This window comes from Giraffa tippelskirchi, chromosome 3 (assembly GCF_054371585.1).
Source record: "Giraffa tippelskirchi isolate mGirTip1 chromosome 3, T2T-mGirTip1v1.2.pri, whole genome shotgun sequence".
NCBI lineage: Eukaryota > Metazoa > Chordata > Mammalia > Artiodactyla > Giraffidae > Giraffa > Giraffa tippelskirchi.
The window spans coordinates 168,183,658-168,207,014 of NC_137277.1; the positions used below are offsets into that span (position 1 = coordinate 168,183,658).

A 23,357-nucleotide genomic window follows, 5' to 3' on the forward strand; every position below is an offset into this window, starting at 1 on the left:
TATAAATGTTAATATTTATGTGTTTAAAGTGCTAGAAAAAAACGTGTCGAGTAAATGAAGCCCATAATTTTTATGAATACTATTCTTATAATAAGGTTAAAGTAGGTTTTTAGTTTTAAAAGCGAGCTAACATAAAAGAAAATATTACTACTGGTATGGAAATATAGCAAAAATCATGATGCTATGTGAGGTACTTGCATTTGGGAAATCAAGGGTTGAGTTTTAGGAAAAGAAGGGCTGTTACTCTTATGCAAAACTAGATATATAAGGCTCAGTGATGTTTAGGTCTGCTCATAAAGTATGTAACCATAAATATCTGTAATGTTAACATTCCTATAGGAAAACTGTTACTACAAATCTGAAAGTCTCTAGCACCTAACTTCCCCTACTCTGCACTGTGATAATGTGTTGACATGACCTTGGACAGCTGAATGGACTCCTAGTGGGACGGTTCAGTCGCGGGCCTGGGGTGCAGACAGATCTGGTCTGGAATCCCCGGTGCACAGCCACTTCACGAAAAGGCCCGATTTTGGTCACAGTTCTCCTGCTCTCTGTGTACGCTTTGCCGGGTGCTTATCCTCTCTCAGCCCCAGGGTCCCTCACCAGTACAGTGCCTGGCATGTAACAGATGTTCCATAAATATTGTTCAATGAACGACTTGCTAAGCCAGAGAAACGACTAAGCTGACTAGGTCTGGAAGGTCCCTCCCAACATGAACATCCTACGGATTACAAATGATCAATAAAATGACATGATACAGGCTGCATCGCCCCACCAACTCTCCGTGTACTGGTCGTGACTCTCGCTACTCTTCTCCTGCAAATCAAAGTCTGAGAATTATAGGGCTGGAATTGAGTCGTGGGGCGCTTTCCTGGTTGTTTTGGTTTTTACCCTACGTCGTTAAGCTGAAACGGACTTGAATTCTCAAGAACTACACTGTGGGCACCACAGGAAAGCTCAGCAAAACAGGAAAAGAAACTACAGATTGCACACACATTTCCCTCTTCAAATGGTCAATCTGCCGGGGCGAGGAGACTTCCGTCTGATTTTGTAATAAAATTCATTTCCTGATTCAGGCCTTTTATGTCAGCTTTTCAACTCAAAGCAAATGTTTGTGAACATGTTCAAAGACAAAGAAACAAGTTTAATGTGGAACAGTCCACAAGCCCTTAACCAGGGCGGCATCTAGTGGGCACACCACAACTGAATCAAGACTAAAAATTCTAATGTAATAACTTTGGTTATGAAATTCACCGTGAGCCCTCAACAGTGACATGAAACTCTAAAATACACTGTCGTCTGTCATTTCAGATACTCTTTTATAGTCCTTCACGCTTTTCTGTGACTAAACAAATCTTTGTTTCTGTATGAGAAATTATATAATCTCTAAGTAACAAAAGTTATTCTTCTAGAGCTTGGAAATTTTATGAATCTTAATAAATTCATGTAAAGCATCACAGAACGAGGAATCTGGAGATTTAAAGAAAACCATCAGCAGAACGGAAAACGTGTGTACAACATACCAGAGCAAAGGTAAGTGCTTCGGTGAATCCGGCAGCTGCCATGTCCTGGCGCAGGAGTTCTGTGAGTTTATTCAGGGGAAACTGGGGGAAAGAAATTATTTCACCTCAATAAAATTTCCCACTTAAGAAACTGCCCTTCCACCCTAATACACTCTAGTCCCACCATTACCCCACTACCTCACCATCCCCTCCTCACTACCCCGAACACCCCTCCTTAGAGGTACAAACCCTCCCTCTCTCTCCCCCACACACCATTCTGCCTTCAGGCCCAGGATCAGAAAATGAACCTCCCACTTAGAGATGCAAGGAGGGCTCCAAACTCAAAACCTGTCTTTCTTCAAAGAGCCAGTCATCACAGGTTTTTAACGTACTCTAATCAATGGGGCATCTGTTTTGTATCCTCTCCACAGCAAATGCCTCTCAGAGCAGAGCATGTCCAAGACTGCTTAATTCCTAGGCTCTGTTTTTCTCCAAGCCTTCCTGGCATTCAATAATCAGTTTCTAACAATAAGGAGTGTTTATTTAAGGGTGCAATCTTACTTGATTAGCTATGGTGTACGTTTTCGGGAGAGTCATCTGAATGTTGTTATATCCGTAAGCAATAGCTGCGTCTTCTATGATATCACAGGCGTGGATAATGTCAGCTCTGGTCGGGGGGATTTCGACCTCGATCTGATTCCCATCACCTATGACTTCTGACTTTAAACACATCCTGGTCAGAAGCTTGGCAAGATTTTCTGGAGTTTCTCTGAAACAGGAACGTACAAAACCATAAATGTCATTGGATTATTTAAAACGTGTTTATATTTGGTTTTAAAATATGCTACCACCTGAAACAGTAACCTGTCTTTGTGAATTCCAAAAGACCCCGACATCTTAACTGAGGTTCTGTCATCACTTAACTTTCTCTGAAGGGACAGAAAAACCTCTCTAAGCATTCATTCAGGAAAAATTAAGCAGTCCACGTGTGCACTTCATTCTTGAATTCAACAGTAAATAAATAAATGAAGTATGCAGAGTGTACCTGATCCCAACTTTTTTGTTAATTAGGTCAGCTCTCACCATCTCCTTCCGATAAGGCAGTTCCTAAGAGAGAAAAAGAGTTGGAGAAGCTTAAATCACTCCTGCCAGATACAGCCTTAGCTTCTTTCTAATTCAATTTGTTGTTGTTGTTGCTGCGATTTCATTACCCTCCCAAGCAACTGTCCTTAGAGGCAGACATCAAAAGTAAAGTAGGCATTTTAGAACATGATTTGCTACATTATATTCATAAATGAACATTCTATTGATACTCGGTAGACAACCGGAAGCTTGGAAATGTTACAAAATGCCAAACATGTTTTGCTTTTACATGGTCAATCACCATTTTCCTCAGCAAAACACTGGTGCATTACATCATTTCTACACTGCTTACAAAGCCTGCTGAAGACTTTCAATTTCACCTCATGCAAATAGGTGCTTATGACCAAAAAAGAATAATTCATGTGTCCCACTATACTATCCACCATACTAAATCCAAGAGTGTTATAAAATCATTCCTCTCTATCCTTTTTTTTAAGGTGGGGAAACGGAACCAGGCTCCAGTCCAAACTGTCAACGTGTTCCAGGAGCCAGCCGGGCTGGGAGCATCTGATGAACTAGTCCTCACTCTCCTTCAAACAGTACACAACTCTACCTTGTGAGACAGGAACACACACACATAAAATCCAGGCTTCACCTGTAAGTATTTCTTATCGCTGAATTATTCTCAGAAGTGTAACTGCCAATAGCAAAAGGGCCATAAATTTAAACACCTGTTTGGACTCAGGTAAGGACAATGGGCTGCTAAGCTGCTGCTAAGTCGCTTCAGTCGTGTCCGACTCTGTGCGACCCCACAGACGGCAGCCCACCAGGCTCCGCCGTCCCTGGGATTCTCCAGGCAAGAATACTGAAGTGGGTTGCCATTTCCTTCTCCAGTGCATGAAAGAGAAAAGTGAAAGTGAAGTCGCTCAGTCGTGTCCGACTCTTAGCGACCCCATGGACTGTAGCCTACTAGGCTCCTCCGTCCATGGGATTTTCCAGGCAAGAGTACTGGAGTAGGGTGCCATTGCCTTCTCCAGGACAATGGGCTAGAGTCCTGCTAATCAAAATGCCATTCTCAGATTATGGTTGCCAGGCGGAAAGATAAAGGGAAAGGATAGTTAGGGAGTTTAGGATGGATGTGTCCACACTGCTGTATTTAAAAAGATAGCCAACAAGGACCTACGGTATAGCACATGGAACTCTGCTCAGCGTGATGGGGCAGCCTGAATGAGAGGGGAGTTTGGGGGAGAATGGATACATGTATATGTATGGCTGAGTCCCTTTGCTGTTCAACTGAAACTACCACAACATTGCTTGCTAACTGGCTATACCCCAATATAAAATTTTCTTAAAAAATTTCTAAAAATATTTCTGCAGTTCTCAGAGCAGAAGCATCATTACCATCCAAGTGCAACCACCACTAGATAAAGAAGTCCAAGCTAGGCTGCTGGGTGATGAGACACTTGACCTGTCTGCCCCACTGCCAAGAAGCAACATGAAAGAGAGGCTGCCCCAGGTCATCCAGTTGCCAAGTCTACTGACCAGCTGGAGGAGCTCTGCAGGGATGAGCCTAGAAAACTACCCAGCTGACCACAGAACCATGATACAAACAAATGATTGTTGTCCTAAGTCAGTAAACCTTGGGGTAGTTACATAAAAAAGGCTAACTGACAATAGTAATTAAAATCAATTAAAAAAACAAAAAACTGCTACAGCTCATAATTTCAATTATGCTTCCCTAGTGGCTCAGATAGTAAAGAATCTGCCTGCCAATGCAGGAGATCCAGGTTCAATCCCTGGGTCAGGAAGATCCCCTGGAGAATGGCAACCCACTCAAGTATTGCCTGGAGAAGCCAATGGACAGAGGAGCCTGGTAGGCTACAGTCCATACGGTCGCAAAGAGTCGGACATGACTGAGCGACTAATACTTTCTTTATACAGTTATACATTTATTTTGAATTATAATAAATACTCTAGAATAATCAGTTCAGTTGCTCAGTCATATCCGACTCTTTGCAACCCCATGAACCGCAGCACGCCAGGCCTCCCTGTCCATCACCAACTCCTGGAGTCCAACCAAACCCATGTCCATCGAGTCGGTGATGCCATCTAACCATCTCATCCTCTGTTGTCCCCTTCTCCTCCTGCCCTCAATCTTTCCTAGCATCAGGGTCTTTTCAAATGAGTCAGCTCTTCGCATCAGGTGGCCAAAGTATTGGAGTTTCAGCTTCAACATCAGTCCTTTCGATGAACATCCAGGACTGATCTCCTTAAGAATGGACTGGTTGGATCTCCTTGCAGTGCAAGGGACTCTCAAGAGTCTTCTCCAACACCACAGTTCAAAAGCATCGATTCTTGACACTCAGCTTTCTTTATAGCCCAGCTCTCACATTCATACATGACCACTGGAAAAACCACAGCCTTGACTAGATGAACCTTTGCTGACAAAGTAATGTCTCTGCTTTTTAATATGCTATCTAGGTTGGTCATAACTTTCCTTCCAAGGAGTAAGCATCTTTTAATTTTATTGCTGCAGTCACCATCTGCAGTGATTTTGAAGCCCAGAAAAATAAAGTCAGCCACTGTTTCCACTGTTTCCCCATCTATTTTCCGTGAAGTGATGGGACCAAATGCCATGATCTTAGTTTTCTGAATGTTGAGCTTTAAGCCAACTTTTTCATTCTCCTCTTTTACTTTCATCAAGAGGCTCTTTAGTTCTTCTTCACTTTCTGCCATAAGGGTGGTGTCATCTGCGTATCTGAGGTTATTGATATTTCTCCTGGCAGTCTTGATTCCAGCTTGTGCTTCCTCCAGCCCAGCATTTCTCATGATGTACTCTGCATATAAGTTAAATAAGCAGGGTGACAATATACAGCCTTGACGGACTCCTTTTCCTATTTGGAACCAGTCTGTTGGTTCCATGTCCAGTTCGAACTGTTGCTTCCTGACCTGCATACAGGTTTCTCAAGAGGCAGGTTAGGTGGTCTGGTATTCCCATCTCTTTCAGAATTTTCCACAGTTTATTGTGATCCACACAGGCAAAGGCTTTGGCATAGTCAATAAAGCAGAAATAGAGGTTTTTCTGGAACTCTCTTGCTTTTTCGATGATCCAGCGGATGTTGGCAATTTGATGTCTGGTTCCTCTGCCTTTTCTAATACCAGCTTGAACATCTGGAAGTTCACGGTTCACGTATTGCTGAAGCCTGGCTTGGAGAATTTTAAGCATTACTTTACTAGCGTGTGAGATGAGTGCAATTGTGTGGTAGTTTGAGCATTCTTTGGCATTGCCGTTCTTTGGGATTGGAATAACATATGATGTCAAACACTAATGTTTTCAGGAAGAGCAAGGTTTTGATCTTGGCAGGTTTTATCTACTCTAAAAACCATTTGAATAGCAGAAATTATTCTAGAAATTATTCTTTCACACACTGAAAGAATGTGTTAGAATGGCCACCCTGTGTATGGGAAGCCATCTTGGGAGAAAAAAGCTCAGTTGATTAAGAATGCTAGTTTGAATTTTTTATCAAGATCCCGTATCTTCACAGTAATTGTGCTTACTAGTAAATTAGTTTTATTAACACATCCAGATGTGATTTATTAGTTACAGAGATGGCCTTTCCCAATTGGTAAATCAAATGTGAATAGACTAAACTTGGAAGGCTGAGTAACCTTCAGTTCAGTTCAGTCGCTCAGCTGTGTCCGACTCTTTGCAATGCCATGGACTGTAACACATCAAGCTTCCCTGTCCATCACCAACTCCCAGAGCTTGTTCACACTCATGTCTATCAAGTCAGTATAACCTTAAAAGGGGTGAAACTATAAATTATCCACTTACCTAGTTAATAAGGGAATAAACCACAGGAATTATATACTGTAATAATTCCTGTGGTATAATGGAGTGTATAAGGAGTGAAGTGTGGTATAAAATAGTGTTGGGACTGCCAAGCTTAAATCTTAGCTCCACCACTAGTAATAAGGCAGGCAAACCACTAGCTCCACCAATAGTAACAGGCAAGCTATTTAACATCTCAAGGTCAAGGACCTAATAATGGCACCCACCCTCATAGGGTTAATGTGAAGACTAAGTCCATGTGATGCACATGGCATCACGCCTGGCATATAGGTGGGTAGATGGACTCACAGAAAGACCACAGGCACTCTATAGCTATTAGTATTGCTGTTACTGTTGTCAAAGTCATCATCATCAAGCCACTTCTATACTTACTGGAAAGGTATGCAATTTTCCATTAGGAAAAACTACCTCAGCTGCTTCAACCCTGAAAACAAAAATAAACACAGAAATAGAATTAAAAAAATAAAAACAAAAACCTAAGGGGAAAAAAAGGGCCATACATTTTAGGTAAGTGTGTGGTTAACACAACGTTCCCTTGATCTACAACTGCAGAATCAAAACAGTCTATTCATGTCCCCACACTGCTGTCTAGATTAATCTTCCCAATATACAACATTACTATTCTATTTCCTGTGGCTCCTGTGTCTCTCCTTGATCAGTTTATCTCCCAGTCCTGCCAAGCACACATCCTTGATGAACTCCTTGCTGATACCGAAACACACGTTCCAGGCTTTACCAGAGTCATGTTGTTATACAAGGAAAGCTGACTGACACAACCACTAAAATGCAAATCAACTTAAAAAAAAAAAAAAAGACCAACTAATACTGCCCATACAATTTTAGTCATGCTTTTTACAGTTGTATGTTTATTCTGATTATAATACTCGAGAATAAACTAAGATGTTAGCATATAGTAAGGGCCATATAGGTTTGGGAAGTAATTTTTTATATAAAAACTTAGCCTTGGAACAAATACAGTAGTCTTATTAGTATATATAATATATAATGCTTTGCTTTTATATATGATTCTCTTTGTTCAGCTGTTCTTTTTGCTATTCCTGCACGTTTATATTCTCAAATCCAATGATCCTTACAAAAAGCTTGTTACTGACTCTAGGAGGTCTGCTCAGCTAGCAGCAACGTGCCCTTACAAACAGCCAGAACATCACTGAAACTTTTGGAGTACTTATCACCTTTTACATTATTAATTCATGTCTTAGCTCCCCAAAGAGATTATGTATTCCAATCACAGGAATCGCATTTTTTATCTTTATATTTAGCACAAGGCCCTAGTGCTTTGACTTCAGAACAACAGGCCATCATTGATAACAATACCAAATGAACTTACGTAAACTGATTCTCACAATATTCACTGAACGTGGTAACAATGACATCAAGAACTATTTTTGCCTGCAAAGGAAAAAAGTCAAATATTATGGTAACACATGAAAATCCTCTCTTCCCTCAAATGGAAATGAATTAATATTTAATATAATTTAGTCTCCAAACGTCTAAAAATGGACCTGCATACACACATTTTAAAGAAAGAAGTGGAATGAAAACTGAGCTTGAATGGGCCCGACCTTATTGTCAGGTATTCTGCATTTATGAAGTTCTCTGAGAGTTACAATCCATGACGGAGACAAATCATTTATTTTCTCCACTCCCCCTCCCCTGGGTTCACCAAATTTCAAGAGAGACAGATGGCTAATGACAGCAGTAAACCTTATCAGTCCCATAAACCTCTGCAGCCAGATACCAGGTTCCTGGCTCAATCACTTACCATCAGTCTGATTTGGGGCAAGTTACTTACCGGCATTGTACCTTAGTCTGTCTGTCAAGTAGACATAATAAAAGTTCCTACCTCATTTGGTTAATATGAGGATTAAAGTCTAAGAGTGTGGGTGTGTGGGTGTAAAATACATAGAACAACGCTTGGCACATAATGATGGCCCTATTGATTTGTTCATTTTTAAATTAAAGGAAATGCTTAGGAAAAAAAAACACTAATCTTATTGGGATACATGCTTTGCTTTTTTATATACTTCACACTCATATACAAACTTCAGGAAAGATAACCAAGGTCTGCTAATGTACAAATTTTAACAAGTTTTTAACAGGAAAAGATATTATATATTACCTGACACTATTTCTGAATGTACATTTGGTATGCCATACCATGCTAAGTCATCTGCTAAGTCATCTAAGTCATGTCCGTCGCTGTGTGACCCTATGGACTGTAGCCTTCCAGGCTCCTCTGTCCATGGGACTCTCTGAGCAAGAATACTGGAGTGGGTTGCCATGCCCTCTTCCAGTGACATCTGACATGTAAAAGTTATAACCATTCAAGTCTACCTTTCTTAATCTACTTCACTACCACCTAACTCTACGCCTTACTTAACATGTGGAAAGAAATCTTATGCTATAGAAAATAGCTGTCATGACATTCCAATCTAATACATGGTGATGAAAAGCGACTGAATGACTAGTATTCTGTTATTCTAGATATATTTGTGTGTGTGTTAATTCTTTATCAGTTTGCTAAATAAGACTTTATAGCCAGCTGGTCCTAATTTTTTTTTACCAAGTACAAAATTAGGATTCAAATTAAGCCAACTAAGACGAACTCCTTATAAAGATGGCATTACAATGTGTATCCCATTCTCAGTTTTACTGTTTTAATGTATGTGGCTAATTCTCTTACAAAGACAATGAGTTCCTTGAAATCAGGAACAAGTAACTCATTGTTAAATTCATGGCATCGGAGAAAGAGAGTAGGTGCTCACTAAACATTTGTCGATTGAATGAAAGCACCATAACCAAGGGGCTTCCTGGGTGGTGCTAGTGGGTGAAGAACTCGCCTGCCAGTGCAGGAGATGCAAGAGACGCTGGTTTGATTCCTGGGTCAGGAAGATCCCCTGGAGGAGGGCACAGCAACCCACTCCAGTATTCTTGCCTGGAGAACCCCATGGACAGAGGAGCATGGCGGGCTACAGTCCATAGGGTTTCAAAGAGTAGGACATGACTGAAGTGACTTAGTGCACACTACAACCAAAGTACAGGATACAAACACCTTTCTCATTTTCTAAATTTCTAAAATACATCCCCACTAAAAAAATTAACAAATTTTAAAGTTTAGTCACATAGTCTTGGCTCAGAGGTAAAAATCTATCTTGACAGAACGAAAACAGAATAAAAGTTTTATTTACCTTAGTAAAGTCAGTTCCTGTGCATTCAATAAATACATTTTTCGAATTTACTGTTATTTTGGAATGGTTTCCTGCAACAAACATGAAACAGCAACAACAAAACGATCAGTTTCAAAAATAAAGGTGCACTAAAGAACTCTACAAATATAAGCTGACACCTCAGAGGTAAGGAGATGCACAATTTTTATTCTAATCTCCCATTATAAGCTAGAGAAAAAAGATAAAATAAAAACAAGGTTAAAAAAAAAAAGGCTTTACAGAGTGCATTACACAGTATGGTGCTTAACAGAAGCCATCTCATCTCCTTTTCATCACAACCCTAAGACAGGGCTGCAGGCAGGACAGTTCAGTTCAGTTCAGTCGCTCAGTTGTGTCCAACTCTCTGCGACCCCATGAATTGCAGCATGCCAGGCCTCTCTGTCCATTACCAACTCCCAGAGTTTACCCAAACCCATGTTCATCGAGTCGGTGATGCCATCCAACCATCTCATCCTCTGTTGTCCCCTTCTCCTCCCGCCCTCAATCCTACCCAGCATTAGGGTCTTTTCCAATGAGTCAACCCTTCGCATGAGGTGGCCAAAGTATTGGAGCTTCAGCTTCAACATCAGACCTTCCAATGAACACCCAGGATTGATCTCTTTTAGGATGGATTGATTGGATCTCCTTGCAGTCCAAGAAACTCTCAAGAGTCTTCTCCAACACCACACTTCAAAAGCATCAATTCTGCGGCGCTCAGCTTTCTTCACCGTCCAACTCTCACATCCATACATGACCACTGGAAAAACCATAGTCTTGACTAGACGGACTTTTGTTGGCAAAGTAATATCTCTGCTTTTAAACATGCTATCTAGGTTGGCCATAACCTTCCTTCCAAGGAGTAAGCGTCTTTTAATTTCATGGCTGCAGTCACCATCAGCAGTGATTCTGGAGCCCAAAAAAGTAAAGTCTGACACTGTTTCCACTGTTTCCCCATCTATTTCCCATGGAGTGATGGGACCAGATGCCATGATCTTAGTTTTCTGAACGTTGAGCTTTAAGCCAACTTTTTCACTCTCCTCCTTCACCTTCATCAAGAGGCTCTTTAGTTCTTCTTCACTTTCTGCCATAAGGGTGGTGTCATCCGCATATCTGAGGTTATTGATATTTCTCCCGGCAATCTTGATTCCAGCTTGTGTTTCTTCCAGCCCAGCGTTTCTCATGATGTACTCTGCATAGAAGTTAAATAAGCAGGGTGACAATATACAGCCTTGACGTACTCCTTTTCCTATTTGGAACCAGTCTGTTGTTCCATGTCCAGTTCAGTAAGATTCAAATATTAAGCTCATTGTCCAGGATCACAAGCTATTAAGCAACAAGGCTAAGATATGGGCCTGGATCTGGCTCACTCCAAAGTCCATGATGAGTACTAGAGTCCAAGATATGGAGGAGGAAGCTTTTCCTTCCCTTTGTCAATCAACTGAACCCCCTTCTACCTCCAGAAAGGCAAACATCTATGGCTTTAACATCACTAAATTTTGTAAATACATTCAAGATGCTTTCAACAAAAGCTCCAGAAAGAAATTAAGAGGGTAAATTTCAGCTCTGAAATTTTAATTTATAAAACAGCAGGCCAAGCAGAATTCAACTTTAAGTTTAATGAAATGAATTAAGGGCTAAAACCAAAATATCGACACCTTTTGGAAGAAAAGAATCCAGAGAACTAGCACCAGAACATATTTATAAACTTAGCTTTTCCCCTCTCCAGGTGATCTTCCCAACTTAGCAATCAAACCGGGGTCTCCTGCATTGCAGGTGGATTCTTTACCAGCTGAGTCACCAGGGAAGCCCAAGAATACTGGAGTGGGTAGCCTATCCCTTCTCCAGCAGATTTTTCCAACCCAGGAATCGAACTTGGGTCTCCTGCATTGAAGGAGGATTCTTTACCAACTAAGCTATCAGGGAAGCCCTATAAGTAGGTATACATTTATGAATTATATAAAAATCACCAGCAAAATATTGAAAAAATTAAAAGAACTATTACAATAAAATCCACAAAAGACCTGAGATTCTCAGACTGAGTCTTCTGACTGATTCAGCCAAGACAATTGAGAATTCCACAGAAATGCTAAAGAGTAAGAAGGAAATAGCAAAACACCTATGGTACTTAAGAAATAACTCACCATTGATGATTGGAGGCATGGAAAGGACGACACCATTGCTATCATAGATAACTGGGTACAGAGGTTTATTTTCAATTATATGTAAATAATGTTTAAGGTGGTTGTCAGTCTGAAAAAAAATTAAGACAAACAAAATTAGCTTCTTATTTCTATCAGTGTAACTAGTTTACATATATGTCTAGCATAAAAAGAGGGGGGAAATCAGAAAAATAACGAAACAGCCCCAAGTTTTATATGTATAATATTTCCTAATATAAAGTAATGTCTCAGAATCTTCATACAGCCTCATCTACTACTGAGGAGAGATGAGTTGTTGTTTAGTCGCTAAGTCATGTCCGACTCTTTTGTGACCTCATGGACTCTGGGCCCACCAGGCTCCTCTGTCCATGGGATTTCCCAGGTAAGCATACTGGAGTGGGTTGCCATTCCCTTCTCCAGGGGATGTTCCCAACCCAGGGATCAAACCCATGTCTCCTGCACTAGCAGGTGGATTCTTTACCACTGAGGAAAGATGAGACCACAATTATTTTTCAAGACTCACAACAGACTTGCAGAGTAAGCCTGAATCACCTTAAGCAAAACACAAACCATACAAAACTATGTAGATAAACAGCAAAAAATCACTTGCAAATCAGGCCAACGATAACAGCTTTTCCCAAATGATACCTACCTCTTCTGCTATTTGCTAAATGCAGTTTAAAGTGACAACTGAATTCATTTTCACTGCTGGACTCTAAAGTGCTAATCATGGGAGGCAGGCACTTTGCAATAGTGCATGCCACACACACACACAAAACCTAGCTAAATCTTATTGTGCCTTATATTTGCATGAGTTTTAATTATACCTAAATGGGAATATTGCAGGATAGTATGACCTACGTAAGTGGTTCTCAATCCTAGGTATACATTACAAACATCTGAGAGGATTAAAAAAAGTAATAACAAAACTAGAGCCAGAACTCACTCTAGATCAAATGAACCAGTATCTCTGGGTTGAAGCCCAGACACTGTTATTTTTTCAAAAGCACTTATTACATCACCCTAATTAAGACTTGATTTTGGAGGAATTTCACGATTTATGCAGAGCTATTACATCAATATAAAAGGACATTTACCTTGTATATGTTCATCAGTTCACAGGCTGTATACTCTTTGCTCTTATTTAGAGGCTTGAATTTGATATCAGAAGGTTTCTTTGCAGTGTAAGTAAATGGACCTGACAGAGTATCCAAATCATGTGTACCAATAGCAACCAAGGCTCTTTTCCTAAATATGGAGAGGGGGAAGGAGGGAGAGAAAGACAAAAGAGATTTGAAGATCTCAAAACTTAAGACTACAGGTTTTTAAAAATTATTTGTAGACAATTCCTTAAAATAGTCTGTTACTATATGACAACTTTACAACCATTAAAAACATAAGAAATTATAAAGCTACTGAAACACATTATTTTAGTAGCTGAAATTCCTTCTACTATGTTTTCCCAAGTACTATGTTATTATTAATAGGACATTAACATACCCTTTATTTTCTTTTTTTATCCTATTTCCTCTAGTGTCCTCAAGTAAACATAAATGTTTTATTAAATTAGAATAAACCACCCAAAAACTCCTGTTTTTTGACTTTTCTATATTTTCCTAAATTTCCTGTCACATAGCTATATTGCTTTATTAACGGAAATTAATTTTAAGAACTGAGAATTACATTTAAAACTGAATAAGGAAATTTCAAGAGCTATTAATTTCACTTGTTCTACAGCTTATCTGCAAAGGATTTAAGGTAATTTTAGGAACTTAAAGACATAAAGTAGGCAAGAAAGAAACAGAAGTAGGGATATAAAATGGAGCCAGGAACAAGGCCAATACTAAATTAGAATCTCAAGTCCTACAGTCTTATCACAGAAGATTACAAATTTGGCTCTAAGCTTTTCAATAGACAATCCAAAATGAGAAACTCAAATCAGAATTTATGATATTCTTAAGAAGGCTTCAAATGTGTTTTAGACTATGGAGGTATGCATAAACACAACTAAATATCAAATGGATAAAATCATTAGTTATTAAGGAATGTGTTGAGTCCATATTACATGAACTATGAAATAGCTTTGAAAATTTGTTAAATTTTGGTCAACCTCAAATTAAACAGCACTATACATCAACTGGAGAAGGAAATGGCAACCCACTCCAGTACTCTTGCCTGGAAAATCCTATGGACAGAGGAGCCTGGTAGGCTGCAGTCCATGGGGTCACTAAGGGTCGGACATGACTGAGCGACTTCACTTTCACTTTTCACTTTCATGCATTGGAGAAGGAAATGGCAACCCACTCCAGTGTTCTTGCCTGGAGAATCCCAGGGACGGGGGAGCCTGGTGGGCTGCCGTCTCTGGGGTCGCACAGGGTCGGACACGACTGAAGTGACTTAGCAGTAGCATACATCAACTAACTGCATAAATTTTTTTTGTTCAACCTCTAAGACAGGTGACTATAACTTTAATGGGTGATTTGAACAGAGCTGTTGATAAGCCTAGAGAAGTACTGCTTTACTCAATGAGTTACATGTTTATTTACTAGCATCAGATGTATGCATGCTCAGTTGAGTCCAACTCCTTGTGACCCCATGGACTGTAGCCGCCAGGCTCCTCTGTCCATGGGATATCCCAGTCAAGAATACTGGAATGGGTAGCCATTCCCTTCTCCAGGGGATCTTTCCAACCCAGGGATTGAACCTGTGTCTCCTGCATCAGCAGGTGGATTCTTTACCACTGCATCAAAGAAATATACCCATGGCCTGCAACAGAAACTACCCCTTAGAGAAAAAGAACAAAATCAAAAGCCTCTACCATAACAAGATATTCTGTACACAATCAGAAAGCAGTGCAGGAAAACACAACATACTCCAGACAAACCAACCCACAAAAATCAGTGCTAAGATGACCCAGATTTTCAAATCAAACAGATTTTTAAAATACTGCTACTACTACAAAAAAAAGTTACTACAATGGTCCACTAAGTTTAAATAAATCAACAACTGACAAAACCATGGGTAAGAAAATCCATGTTTTCTTGGACATTAACATTGGTTTCTTAATCCTAAAACAGTATCTCAAAAATGTCACTAAATTTCAACTTCAAGCCAATCACAAAAAAATTCTGGATGGAACAGAGACCTATGCATTCTGAAAAACAAACAGCAAACATACATACATACACACATACATATACACAAATAAGGAACCATAAACATTATTCAGAGAAAACACAGACGAACAATGCTTAATTAAAACTGTGGAGCAAGAGATCCCTTCTTAAGACACAAAACATAAAAGTTATATAGGAAGACTGATAAATATTGATTATAGCCAAATTGTAAACTTTATACAATCAAAAGACCCCAAAACACACTGAGAGAAAAGGTCTACAACATAGATAAAGAAAAAGGATTAATATCCCCAAAATAAAAAGATACGAAAACTAAAAATAGAAATCAAGATTCTACTTATTTTACTGGAAATCTTATTAAAGTTTTGCTGTAAAAAAAGCAGCAGCTGAAAGAATGGAGCCAAAAAAAGAGAAACTTCATTAAAAAGAAACCAAAGAGATTCTACAAGTGAAAGTGAAGTCGCTCAGTCGTGTCTGACTCTGCAACCCCATGGACTGTAGCCCACCAGGATCCTCCATCCATGGGATTTTCCAGGCAAGAGTACTAGAGTGGGTTGCCATTTCCTTCTCCGTAGGATCTTCCCAACCCAGGGATTGAACCTGGGTCTCCCACATTGCAGGCAGATGCTTTACCATCTGAGCCACCAGGGAAGTGCTGAACAATAAAATAATTGAAGTATAAAGTTTGCTGGACACTTCCAGGAGTAACAGAGACAAGATTTACTCTCCTGCCTGACACAATCACAAAAGAGGGAAGACACATATGCAACAATGGTTTCTGAGGCAGGCACTGGACCTCAGGCAATGAAGGACAGGAAAGAGATAAGGGAGATGAGAGACAGGAAACAGGCAAGGCAAGCCCTATGACTGCCCAGCTGACTGCCTGGAGGGACTTCAAGTCACAGGGCAGGAAAGGGACAGGAGCCCAATGAACTCCCTAAGTTGAAGAGACACAACTGAGAGCCTAGGGAGACCAAGATGGCGGCCAGAGGTCACCACAGAGAGTACCAGAGATGACAGAGCTACACAGACAGAGAGCTCTGCAATCTGCACAGGGGCCCGCTCAAGAACTTGTTGAGTATCGATCAGTGTGAGCATGTGAGGAAACCACCCAAGGCTGGGGAAAGAACCATTCAATACAACAGTGCTCACACAGACTGAAAACCCCCTTTTTCACAGGGGCCAAGGACAAAGTAGGAACAAGGTCTTGCCTCAGTAGTAAGGACTAACTAGCCCTAGACAGAACACTATGTGATCAACAAAAACAGAAAAACACACACACACACAGACACATACAAAAGCAGAGAAAAATCAATGAAACCAAAAGCTAGTTCTATGAAAACTGACACACAAAGATATGCACTAAAGTAACCGATAAACTTCTAGCTACACTGATCAAAGGGGGAAAAGAGAGAAGACATAGGAGTAAAAGACGTGATATTGATACAGATACTGCAGCTATTAAAGGATAATAAGGGAAGATCGACAACTTTTATGCCAATAAAAGTTTACTATAAATCACTTATAATTTAAGTGAAATGATTATATCTCTTGAAAAACAAAAATTAGGATTTACTGACTCTGGCATATCAGAGTATTAGGATATGATTTATCCCTCCCCTTAGAAAAAGCTCATGCTTTCCAGAAATACTGCATAAAACACAACTTAAAGCTGAATTAAGTAAGGAAATGCCTTCCAATGTAGATAAAAATTAGATTCTTCAAATGACCAGAACAGATAACAGGGCTCAAGTACTTACTAGCCGTATCAATGCTTATCAGAAATCCTCTATGTTGGTGAAACTATATTTAAATTCTTACTGTTTTGCTTAAGACTGACATATTTGCAAGAGACAAGTAGATTGTTTTTATAAAAACAACTTGGAATAAATATTATTCAGAATCTTAGAAAAGCTTCTTCTACCATGTACTCAAAAATGTTTCAAGAAAAAGAAACTGTGTGAACTTAACCACGGGTGTTTTGTTTTTAAAATATTTTTCACAACAGCAGAAAACACCCAAGGTCTCCTCCCAACCCTGTCGCCCGCCCATCCCTTACACACAAGCCTCTTTTAGTTTCCACAGTTTACCAAATTGCAATCACTGCAATTACTAAAAAATAAGAATTATTTTTTCCTTTTATACTCGAGACATATATAACTATTAATCATACCTTTGATTAGCATGAGGTAACTTATGTTGCTGTATTTCAGGACCACACAGAAAAACTCAGTATGTTAGCTAAAGACTGATGTTTCCTATCAGTAACTTTTATTTGGATATTTGACTCCCACTGTTACCTTCCTTGACCTTTAGGAGTTGAGGAATTAAACTGATCTGAAGATCATCACACTAAAGGGAGCTGTATGGGAAATGATGTATAGCAATGTCAAAGACAGAACAAGAAAATTCAGCTGTTTAAAAATCTCAAAAAAGAAAATACAGTTAAAAAATCTAAAAGGCGCTCGCTCCTTGGAAGAAAAGCTATTACAAATCTAGATAGCATATTAAAAAGCAGAGATATTACTTTGCCACCAAAGGTCCATACAGTCAAAGCTATGGTTTTTCCAGTAGTCATGTATGGATATGAGAAAGTGAAAGTTGCTCAGTCAGGTCCGACTCTTTGAGACCTCATGAACTAAACAGTCCACGGAATTCTTCAGGCCAGAATACTGGAGTGGGTAGCCTTTCCCTTCTCCAGAGGTTCTTCCCAACCTAGGGATCGAACCCAGGTATCCCATATTGCAGATGGATTCTATACCAGCTGAGCCACAAGGGAAGCCCATGGATATGAGAGGTGGACTAGAAAGAAGCTGAACCCTTCTTGATGCTTTTGAACTGTGGTGTTGGAGAAGACTCTTGAGAGTACCTTGGACTGCAAGGAGATCCAACCAGTCATTCCTAAAGGAAATCAACCCTGAATATTCATTGGAAGGACTGATGCTGAGGCTGAAGCTTCAATATTTTGGCCACCTGATGAGAAGAGCTGACTCATTAGAAAAGACTCTGATGCTGGGAAAGACTGAAGGCAGGAGGAGAAGGGGAAGACAGAGGATGAAATGATTGGATGGCATCACCAACTTAATGAACACGAGTTTGAGCAAGCTCTGGGGGATGGTGTGGGCTGCCATTCCCATCTCCAGGGAATCCTCCCAACTCAGAGATCAAACTGAGGTCTCTCACATTGCAGGTAGATTTTTTACCATCTGTGCCACATGGAAGCACCAAAATTTAAACTTACTTAAATTTAAATTCCATTAAACTTTCTTGTTATTCTCACATATTCTTATTTTAGAAATTTTTTGAAAAAAAGTCTGCGGGGGTAGGGGGAAGAAAGGAAAGAGAGAGGAAAAGAGGAAGAGAGAAGGGGAGGTAAGGAGGAGAAAGAGGGGGAAGCAAGCAAGAAAGAGATACAATCACAAACCTGCAAATGTTCTGATGTAATTTCTCCTGAAGTTCAATGAAGCTGTCATATCTATCTTTTGTAAACTTTATGTTTCGGAGAACTGCTGCAACAGCATACGGGCGTATTTTAGCTGTCTGAAATTCATTTTATCATTAGAGATGGTAAATATGAAGGCTTTTCTTTGTAATAACATCTTGTAACAGAAAGTCAGCTGTCACAAATTTTTATTCAATCAACAGTAAAATACAGTGGTGATAGGAGATGAAGTCACTGTCCTCATGGAATTTACATTTCAGCAAGATCTCTGAAAATTTACTGAATTATTGATTAAAAAAATTAACCTTTCAAGTAGTTTGCTCATAGTATTTCTACCAAAACAGCCTTTCCCCAAGAGATTTTCTTTCTAAATGTTATTAACATACCACAATTTAAATAATTATCTCAAAAGTATTTTAAGCAAACATTTGGATGTTATTTTCCAAAATTATTCACAGAAAACAGATGCTGTTCCCTTTCACTTTTTGGTAAAAACAAAATGACAGTTTTTCAGAACTAAACGCTAAATATACCATGATCAAAGAAAACTACATTTGGCAGAAGGGTCAGCTCTGTCCCACCTTAGAGATATATACACACAAGGGATGTTTTTAAAAGAAAAATAAGAATTGATCCTTATTACCTCTTCTGTGATGATCAACTTCTGGATTTCTCCTTTAGGCATTACCCGTTTATACACTGGAGTCTTTATCCTAAAATATTAAAATAAACATGTTCATTACTAATCAAAACATTTGAAACTAATTTATTCTGTGTATAGAAAGAATACAAAATGCACAGAAGTAGGACAAGGGGTTGAAGTTACAGCAAATCAAATTTGGGCTGAGTATTTAAAAATAAAATCCTAACAAACATTCTAACAGTTCTAGTTGTTTAAAAATGGGCTATGATGCCTTGTGGTAATGCATACTACCATCACTGTAGTCTCAGCAGAGACTAGAAAACCTTTAACTAAGCAAACCGTATGGAGGCATTTAAACATCAGCTGAGGGGCTGGATTAAATAACCTTTAAGTTTTATTCCAACCATGAGAGTTTGAACTTCTCAGAAACAGAGTTTCTTACAAGTACAGATGGTCTGGCCCCACCTGGACCTAATGAATCAGGATATTCAAGGAAAGCCCTGGTAAATGGTACATTCTGAAGGCATAGTTCAGGTAATTGTTATATCAGGTGAGGGTGGGAACCATTGTTTTAAGTCAGTGCTTTTCAAACCTCAAGGTGCCTGCAATCAATTGGTGAATTTGTTAAAACATATATTCTGATTCAAGAGATCTTGGGTAGAAGCCGATTCTGCAGTTTTAACAGGTTCCCAGGTGTTACAGATGCTGGTCCTTGGTCCACACTTTGGGTAGCAAAGATTTTAAGTCATTTTCCTAATTTTCTCTCATCATAAAAATCATATGAGGTGCCTGTTAAATTCCTATCAGGCAGGTTTGGGAAACACAATGTAAGGAGACTATCCCTGACCCTAAAATATAAACATCTGGACTTCCCTAGTGGTACAGTGGATATGAATCTGCCTGCCAATGCAAGGGGACATGGTTTTGATCCCTGATCTGGGAAGACTCTACATGCCTCGGTGCAATTCAGCCCACGGGCCACAACTACTGAGCACATGTGCTGCAACTACTGAAGCCCTTATGCCTGTGCTCTACAACAAGAGCTGGTGGTGGTGGTTTAGTCGGTAAGTCCTGTCTGACACTTGCGACCCAAGAACTGTAGTCCACCAGGCTCCTCTGTCCATGGGATTTCCCAGATAAGAATATTGGAATGGGTTGCCACTTCCTTCTCCAGGATATATTCCTGACCCAAAGATCAAACCCACGTCTCATGAAAAGCCACCACACTGAGAAGGCCACATACCACAACTAGAGAGTAGTCCCCACGCTCTGTATCTAGAGGAAAGCCTGTGAACAGCAATGAAGACCCAAAGCAACCAAAGAATAAAAAATAAAATAAATGTGATTGTCATGCAGAGAAGTAACTGGGTCAACCCTCAAATTTTAACCATCTTATTAACCAAATACCTTATTATCACCCTTTCACCAACACCTGTCTCTCGTCTGACGGCCTCATAGTTCCAAAGTCTAGCCTATCAGCCTGAGGCTCATATTCTTTTGCATCTGACATGATCACGGGTAAGTAATCAAAAAATAATTATTTTTGATAGCTTTACTGTTTCATCTCTTTTTCACTTTACATATTCATCATTTTCTATATGTATTACATGAAGAGTTGGAAGGGGACTTGAAAATATTCTTCATCATAAATTACAAGATTGAAACTAGAGAAGTCAATTAACTTGCCCACAGCTGTCATGAGATCTTCAGTTTTCCAGTCAGGAAGCTCCATTTCTGAGCTTCCTCAGAATTCTTAAGAAAACAGCATATAAAGTTGTACCCTTCTGTTTTTCTCCCAACCTTTAACCAACCCCATGAACTATCTATTCCAACTGGATTACTGAAGGAACTCACATGAACGCACAAAAGAGTTGTTAAAGAAGACATAAAATGATTAACTACTCCAGTTTTAAAATATGCTCCCCAAATGAAAGACTGTGACTCCTTTTTTCAATTTTCAAATGGCTACATCTACAGGTTCCAGTAAGCTCTCCATGCAGACCCAAAGCTGTGGATCTGTCCAACAAGCTTTTTTCCAGAAACTTAAACAGGGTTGTTGATAATGACAGGCAAAGAAAAAAAGATATCCCACTTAGCCACGAGTTTAATGAATATACTCCCTTACCTTTCTTTGAAGACTTGTAGTCCTCGAACCAATCCTTCCAGACACAGCAGGTCATATCTATTGGCAGGGACGTCGATTTTGTAGAGAACAACATCAGAGGCCCCATGGGCCTTTTCATTACCTTGTTCCTTACTTATAATTTCCTTTTCAGATGTCTAAAACAAACCCCAAAATTAAAATAAAACTAAATAAATGTAAATGTTTTCCAAAAAAGTCATTAGCAGTTCTATAAAGCAGTAACTACATTATTCATGCTCTTTCCAAAGCAGCAGAAAGCTGTCTAAAGCAAGGTGTGGGCTTGCCTAAACTTTGCCTACTACTTGTTTTTGTAAATAAAGTTCTACTGAAACACTGTCAGGCCTATTCATTTACATTTCATCTGTTGTTATTTCCATACTGCAACAGCTGAGTTGTGACAGAGACTCTATATAGCTTTCAAAAGCTTGTTATTTAGCAGAAAAAGTTTGCCCATCCTTGATCTAAAAGAAAATGAAAATACCAAAGAGAACACAGGGCAGCAATAACAAAAGTGTCAACGAGACAAAGTAAAGCAAATTCACCAAATAAAAGCTATGTTGGGAATTCCCTGGCGGTCCAGAGATCAGGACGCCACACTTCCACTGCTGAGGGCCTGGGTTCAATCCCTGGTCAGGGAACTAAGCCCCCACAAGCCAAGAAATGTGGCCAAAAAAAGAGAGAGAGAGAGAAAGAAAAAAGAAAAAAAATGAAAAGATATGCAACTTTTTGTAAGCTAATGACTCTAAAAGCTAAATCCTATGGGCACCAAAGATTAGAAGCAACATGAAAATGAGAATAATACTATAAAAGCAAACAAAAACATTTGAAGAGATCATCAGAAGCTGTGGTGTAAATCAGAAGGGATTACAGGGGTATAGTCCATGGGGTCGCAAAGAGTTGGACACGACTGAGTGACTTTCACTCACTCACTCACTCACAGGTACAATGGGAAGAGGTCTAAGGACAGGAAAGGGTACAGAGGAGCAAGAACAAAAACAAACGAGGGAGAAAGGAGAAATTCCACTAGAGTAAATTCAGCACACAAGTAAAAAGTTTAGAATATCTCAATCACCACACTGTAGAGATTTTCTTAAAAACAATTATTGCCAAGAAGTTCAATTCTGTTCTCTACATTTACCATGGCAGGAAACTGTCTGTATACTCATTTCCAATCAAATTCCTTAGAAGTCATGCTCCAACCGTTCATGTTACCCACTAGTTATCCCCACTTAACTGGAACTCCTGCTATTTCTATCACAAATCATCTGCTAGAATAACTGATGGACTCCTATCAAAATATGTGATGTATTTTGTTTTACATGGGGCTCTCCCACTGCCACAAGATGAGCAGTTCAAATTATTTCCCAAAGAAGTATAATCTACACTTGTAAAGCATGCTGAAGAATTCACTTTCCTCGATGAGCACTATGCACCTGAGTCACACCTGAGGAATCAGAGTCCACAGGAGGTTGGAACTGCCCAGGGCTCATACTGCTTTTTGACTATGGGCTCCAAGGAACACCTTCACTGGCCATCTCAAACTCAGGAGGCATACTGTGAAAATTAGGGAAAATTTTAAAATAAAATTAAAAAAGAATTGATGGATGGCAGAAATCAACACAATATTGTAAAACAATGATCCTTCAAGTAAAAATAAGTATTAAAAAAAAAGTTTAAAAGAAGAAGAAAAAGAGGAAGGAGAAGAAGAGGGGGCAGGAGAGGAAGAGGAGAAAAGAAATGGGGGAGGAACGGGGGAGGATATGAGAAGAGGCAGGAGAAATTAGAATTTAAACTGAGTTCCATCAAAGGGGTCAACAAAATTGCTAATGTTTTAGTGAAGAAAAATGAGTCACTTCATAGGGGTGCTGGATTTCAGGCAGGACCCATATAAAGAAGGGGAGAAAATGTAACTAGAGATCTTTTGCAAAAAAGACACAGCTACCTAAGCCTTCTCCCATTTTTAGTATGTCAGTTCATACAAAGATCAGAGGTGATGACTGGGTTTATCAATGCTAACAAAAATGTTATGGAAAATCAATAACCACAGAAATTTCAGAGCCAGAGGAATCTATGATAAGCAAAAGTTAAAGTGTTAGTCCCTTAGACGTGTCCACCTCTTTGCAACCCCATGGACTGTAGCCCGCCAGGCTCCTCTGTCCATGGGATTC

General features: G+C 39.5%; 1 protein-coding gene across 3 annotated transcripts in view; it reads right to left on the reverse strand.

Moving 5' to 3' along the window:
• The window catches only part of FARSB (phenylalanyl-tRNA synthetase subunit beta), a 70,077-nt gene that overhangs the window by 38,901 nt on the left and 7,819 nt on the right, over positions 1 to 23,357 (reverse strand). For 2 of the 3 annotated variants that reach the window (XR_014079360.1, XM_081579457.1), the window contains exons 3-13: positions 21,172 to 21,326; positions 19,047 to 19,116; positions 18,386 to 18,501; positions 12,922 to 13,072; positions 11,807 to 11,915; positions 9,648 to 9,718; positions 7,787 to 7,848; positions 6,811 to 6,862; positions 2,548 to 2,609; positions 2,064 to 2,271; positions 1,524 to 1,604 (exon numbers count right to left, since the gene is read on the reverse strand). Coding sequence is in view for 2 of the 3 variants with exons in the window: in XM_081579457.1 (XP_081435583.1) it covers positions 1,524 to 1,604; positions 2,064 to 2,271; positions 2,548 to 2,609; positions 6,811 to 6,862; positions 7,787 to 7,848; positions 9,648 to 9,718; positions 11,807 to 11,915; positions 12,922 to 13,072; positions 18,386 to 18,501; positions 19,047 to 19,116; positions 21,172 to 21,326 (1,137 nt within the window). In the remaining variant the exon portion in view is untranslated. Of the gene's footprint in view, positions 1 to 1,523; positions 1,605 to 2,063; positions 2,272 to 2,547; positions 2,610 to 6,810; positions 6,915 to 7,786; positions 7,849 to 9,616; positions 9,719 to 11,806; positions 11,916 to 12,921; positions 13,073 to 18,385; positions 18,502 to 19,046; positions 19,117 to 21,171; positions 21,327 to 23,357 lie in introns of all 3 variants that reach the window. The other variant, XM_081579456.1, reaches the window with a different exon arrangement.